Genomic DNA, 6,148 nt, shown 5'->3' on the forward strand with positions numbered 1-6,148 from the left:
TTTGTTATCTGTTGTTACACACATTGTAATTGCTGTTGTTTGCTGTTCCTTCTGCATTCTTGTAGTAAATTCTCCTTATCTCAGCCCACGGGGGTTTGTGTTTTTCTCCCTTTTCTCCCTCCTGTATGGGGTTGGGGGTGAGCGAGCGGCCCTGTGGCGCCTGGCTCCCGCCTGGGGCTGAACCACCACACAGCCAAAAAGGTTCTGTGATTTTAGCCACCAGTCCAGGTAAGGCCTAATGTATAAGTACAGAACCTAGGATAAGAACTAATGTGGTCATCGGGGTTAGAGTCTGAACATCCTCTCTTAGGAAGAGCTCTCAGATTTCTAATGATTAAGTGTCTCATAAGAGATACAGGATTTATTTAATTGTTAGTGCCATAAGTTTACTTTTTCATTAACACAGAACTTGTGAAGTTCATCAGGGCACGGTGGTAGCTAGAATGAATTGGCATGTCTCCACTGATGTCTGGAAGCAGCCTCAGCATCATGAGCAGAACATCTGGCCTATAGGCTTTAAAGATCGGTTTGAACAGCTTTGCCACACAGTAAGCCCCTAGAATACACACCTCTTTCCATGTCGTTCTTAATTTGCTCTTCCAAGTCTTCTGGGGACACACAGAACTCCTGCTCTTCCCCGCCAGGTGCTTTGGGTTTGCATTTTCCACAGCAGCAGTTGAAGCAGCAGCAGAGACAGCAGCAGAGGTAGCAGCCCGTCAGCAGGCCACAGACTGCAAACAGGCCCTGGGTGAAACACAGTGGGAGGAGAACCCCATGAGCAGTGACCTTCTTCAAACCTGTGGCAGCCTCTTACAGCTGAAGGAAGTAACTCAGGCCAAAGGAACCCACTAAAGGAACTCGGGTTCCCAAGTGCTTGGCCTTCAGAGGAATCCAGCTGCTGGCCAAGTGCCTAAACAAGGGCCAGATCTTCCAAAGTCCTCCTCACCCACAAGCTCCCACTTGCTACTCAGGACCGCATCCACAAAGAAGACAACAACCAACAGGCCCCTAGATGCTCAACTTTTGAAGGTCTCTCCACAGTTGATGGCCTTCAGAAAAAAACTTCAAGGCAGTATGCAAAACCCCACCCACCTTAAAATGACTCATTTCCTCTCAAAAATGACTCATTTGCCCAAGATCACTTTTGCAAACAGTTATTTACCAGCAGGTTCTTGCCAATAACAAAGCCAAGAGAAGAAGAAAAGACCCAGATATATCCCACATAACTTCAGGTAGTGAAGAAAGGCATCCAAATTAGGGCTGTAGCTCCCATGGGCTCCCTACATAGTCAATGGGAAGTTAAAGCCCTTCCAGATGGTGATTCAGTCCTAGGAGGATTTGAATTGCCCATTGTGGGTGTTTCTTCCCATGTTCAGGAGCACACAGGTGACAACTCCTAAATTATGCTCTTTAGGCTGTGATTTCTTGATCTGGGGACTCAGGAGGGAAGAAGTTCCCACCTGCATCTTGCTCTGCTCACTCCCGTCCCCATGACAAAGCACAGAGGCTTCAGCAGAGCCAGCACAACTGCCTGGTGCCCAGACCAGAGATCTCAGCCAGATTCAACAGCCAGAAAACTTTAATTTACTGAGTTTTTCCTCCTCCAGACCAGGTCACTGCCTGTAGGACAATCCCTAGGTGTGGGGGCATGATGGAGGCCTGGCTCCTGCCCCAAGCCCAACCCAGGACTGCACTGCCATATCTGTGGCAAGGGAGAAATGTCCACGTCTCTTCATGGACATAGTGGTGAAAAAGGAAAGCAAAGGAAAAGGAAAGGCAAAGGAAGGCCAGCGACATTCCTGAAAAGCAAATCAAAGATGGTATGTGGAACGTGTGTGGAAAGCCACAGCTTTTGAGCCACCAGGTGTATATGGGTTGGAGGTATGGCCAGGCTTTAGCACTGTAGTTACAGTCCAATGGACACACAAAACTGTTTCAAATGCCATAACTCCTAAAATAAGTTATCTGACTGTGTATCACTTATGCCATAGTGGAGAATAAATCATCAGAATGGAGAGAATGAAAAAAGACAGAATAAAATTGTATAGAGGGAAAAAATACTTGAATTTATTCATAACATGATACCTTATATGTTTCAAGATTTCTTGTGATTGTATTATCATAGTTGGTAAATCAAGATCATATCCATGAACTGCCTTCATGGTAGAGGTAGAACTGCTTTTTGCTAAAACAGTTAAACAAACAACCCCTATGCCTGGAGTGGAGAAGCAGTTAAAGTTCCTATTACCCACGTCAGCATTTTCCCAGTTTAATGTGCCTGCTAAGAAGTGTGGCACTCTGAAAAAAAAAGTAATTTTCACTTTCCATTTCTCCTTTCATTTAAGTTTCCTTACGTCTAATGAAACATCTCCTTACAATTGTCAGATTTTCTGAGTGTGCTAGGGAAGTGGATTTACCAGGAATGGTCGTAGTTGAAGAGGAAGATAATAAGGGAAAGCTGTGGTCTCTACTGTCTTCTACCAGAATGGAGATAATTAGAGGTCCAGAGGTCATCTGTAGATGATGCCTCAGACTCCAACAGTATTATGGTGGCCAATATAAAAATCTGAAACTGCCTCAGCATTTGTGCCTGAGTTTAAAAGAGCTGAAGAATAGTGAGCTCAGCTTACAAAAAAAAAAAAACAAAAACCCACTTGGTGGCCTGTTTATGGTTTGGAGGTGGCAAGGTTCTGGGCTGGGGGAGGGACAGAGAGACCATCTGTGACAATCCTCAAATGAGTCTACATGCATATATTGTGGTTTTTTGGTACAGAATTCTGAAAAAAAAAAAAAAAAGTAAACAGTGTTTCCTTTTGCTGAGGTATTCAGCATATCTTGTCTCACCTCTGGGACACAGCTCCCTTCAGACAATCCACATGTTCCTTCTTTAGATGTTAGGGACTTACTAGGTTCTCGCTGTACTCTCCACTGCTCTCCATATGAGTCAAAGCCACAGCAGTTATTTCTGTTCCTGATTTTCTAACCACAGAGGATTTTATACTTCATAAAATCTCCATTAAAAATCAGTAAGCAGAAGAGGAAATTGAAGCTAAAAACAGCAGCAAACAGTGAAGAAAGCCTTGTTTACCAAGCCTGTCAAAGGAATCGATACTGCTGCTTTCCCAGCTCTAAGGCAATGCTTCCTAGAACCTGAACTGTGGCCAAGAGGCTGAAGGAGAGGGTGGACAGCAAAGAAAGAGGGAATGATCCAGCAAGAGAAGACAGCAGCTGTGGTGGGGAGTCCAGGCCTCCAGCTTGCTTCTGAGGGTGCAATGGCACCTTGGCAAGTGTCGTTTACACACCAGTATTTTATTCATTAGTTTCCTTCACTGTTCTGGTTGTTTGTTACATTTCTGTAATGTTTCAGTATTTGCAGAAACATTTGACATATGCAAACATCAGAGGATGCCAGTGACATGAGAGAGCACATGAACACAACTCCTTTATGACCAGCACAGCCCATGATGTGTTTTTCTCTAAGCAACGTGCCAGGTCTTGCTGTATCATTCTCTTAGGTTCCTGCTCTCTTGTTTCACTCCACTCTTCTCACCTTTTCTTCCACTTGCTTTCTCTCACCCCCTCAGCAGGGCACATATATGCTACCATGATCACAGAGTGTTATGTATTATTATTGCTTACTTGCACCGTGTGCTATATATAGCAAAGAACACAGCTAAATTTGCACTGTAATAACTTATTAACTGGTTGTCACATAAGTGGGACTTCTAATTTTTGAACAATGAGTCATTTTTATTTAGTCATTACTGAAAAGAAAGTAAAAATTAACCTGGAGCACTAGATTCAAATCTAATCAGTGTCTGAAAGTGTTATAAAACATACACTCTGTTTAATTATTTACCGAGTTAAAAAGAAAACATTCTCTATTAGCACTATTCTGAACTTATGTTATGATCTGCTGCTATAGATTTTCTAGATAATGTTGTTTAATTAGGCAGTTTCGATTCAGATCCTACTATTTTTAAGGCTGCAAAGAGACCACGTTATTTAGGGGCTTCCTTGTGTATGTAATTGTGTGCATTGTAACACCTGAATTCCATCAGAAAATAACAACTTACCTTTGCCCACCAGCTTGAGAGCATGAAGTAGGTGTTAACATTTTCCTCACCAAACTGTTCTGCCACATAGAGCCCTAATGATCCATACTTGTCATATATGTTCCGCTTGGACAGGTCAGTCAGTGTTGCATGAGCACTGTTGATCTCTTTAAATTTTTCTGCAGCCTCTGGATTGTCTGGATTTTTGTCGGGGTGATACTTCAGAGCCAGTTTTCTTTAAAAATAAAGAACAAAAGCCAGAAGGAAAATAAGTCACCTGTATGTGCGCAGGTATACAGACACCTACAGAACAGTACAGAGTATTTTAATAGAGGTGTAATCATTCTGAACAGTGTTCAATCTTCTTTTTTTCCAGCTTTGAAGTATTCAGTGGAACAAAAGTGACAGAATATGAAAGTTTTGGTAAAAAGATGTGTCGCTGTTATGCTGAGCATGAACTTTGTGTATTGAGGCCTAGTCAGCTACTGTGCTAAAGGAGACAGTGATATATGCTGAAAGCACAGATCACAGCATGGTAATACATCACGGGCATTTGTGGCATTATGATTGTCTGTTGATTTGCATAATTTAGCAAGTTTCAATGAAGATAAGGATCCTTTAAAGGTTGTTTAAAAACTTGATGATCAGACTGTTTATCCCATCAACACTATCTTCTGTACAGCAAAGGAAATTCCGCATCTGATTGCCTATCAGTGATAGCTATATTAAAAGTCTGCCAACAGTGTCTAAAACAGTTAAACAAACTGCCTAGACAGTGATGGTGGGGGACATAGGTAGGAGCTGCAATAGAGAGGAAGCATCTTTCAAGGTGGAAAAGCATCTTGAGGCCACATCTGGGGTACTGTGTCCAGTTCTGGGCTCCCCAGTTCAAGAGAGACAAGAAACTACTGGAGAGAGTCCACCGGGAGCTCCAAAGATGCTGAGGGGCCTGGAGCATCTCTGTGCCCAGGAAAGGCTGAGAGCCCTGGGGCTGTTGAGCTGGAGAAGAGAAGGCTGAGAGGGCATCTGATCAATGCTGATCAATATCAAAAGAGTAGGGGTCAAGTGGATTGGGCCAGACACTTGTCAGTGGTGCCCAGTGACAGGACAAGGGGCAACAGGCACAATCTGGAACTCAGGAGATTCCATCTGAACATAAAGAAAAAGCTTATTTCCTATGAGGGTGCTAGAGCCTTGGAGCAGGCTGTTCAGAGAAGTTGTGGAGTCTCCTTCTCTGGAAAGATTCCAAACCTACATGGATGCCATCCTGGGCACCCTGGTCTGGGTGACCCTGCTGGAGCAGGGAGTTTGGAGAAGATATCTCCAGAGGTCCCTTCCAACCCCACTATGCTGGGATTCTGAGAATCTGTGAGTTAGCCCCAGTGCCTGTCTTTGGGCCTAGTTCCCCATTGCTGCACTTTGGAGACACTCCTTGAAGCACTGGAAGATGACTGTCATCTGGCTTGGGCTGCTCATGCTGGTGGGAGGCCTCTGCTAGGACAGGCGCAGCAGTGTGCCATTTTCCCCTGCTGTGGCATCCAAGGACAGGTACAGCTGGGAAGGAACAATGTGGGGCTGTTGACCCACGGGCAGTGGTGGGGAAGCACAGCTTAGAGAAGAAAGGGTTTGCTTCCAACCAGGTTGAAGCGCTGGTAGTGGTGAGCTCACTTGTACGTGCAAAACAAGCACAGACAGAAGCGTGTATTTTCAAAAATCTCCACTCCCTTTGAGAAACCGGCAAGAAGGGATTTTCCAGGACATTTATTTCATGACTAGTGCTGTCCTCTAGTGGCATGGGAGCTGATCTACCAGCGGTTTAAGTACTGTGATTCTCACCACAGTCAAGCTATCCTGCGTTTTCTAAACAATCTCTCCGAATGTTTCAAGAGCTAGCCATGGCCATTACACCCAAAAATTATTTGTGGTGAGAAGGCAGTGTGCTCATACTTCCTCTAACAAATTTGTTTTCAAGAGTGGAGTCCTGCTTGACTTTCCACTGAAGTCCCAGTACAGGTTATTCCCTGTGCTGGTTTTGGTGGGATAGAGTTAATTTTCTTCACAGTAGCTGGTATGTGGCTATGATTTTAATTTGT

The 6,148-nt window shown here is 44.1% G+C and overlaps 1 protein-coding gene across 1 annotated transcript in view; it reads right to left on the minus strand.

The window, feature by feature from the left end:
• Positions 1–569: 569 nt before the first annotated feature.
• The window catches only part of LOC103774323 (dnaJ homolog subfamily C member 5-like), a gene marked incomplete at its 3' end in the record, with an annotated part of 12,061 nt that continues 6,482 nt past the window's right edge, over positions 570–6,148 (minus strand). The window contains exons 2-3 of the mRNA XM_008941715.1: positions 4,077–4,290; positions 570–744 (exon numbers count right to left, since the gene is read on the minus strand). Of these exons, the coding sequence (XP_008939963.1) occupies positions 570–744; positions 4,077–4,290 (389 nt within the window). The remainder of the gene's footprint in view (positions 745–4,076; positions 4,291–6,148) is intronic.

This window comes from Merops nubicus, unplaced genomic scaffold (assembly GCF_000691845.1).
Source record: "Merops nubicus isolate BGI_N331 unplaced genomic scaffold, ASM69184v1 scaffold10436, whole genome shotgun sequence".
NCBI lineage: Eukaryota > Metazoa > Chordata > Aves > Coraciiformes > Meropidae > Merops > Merops nubicus.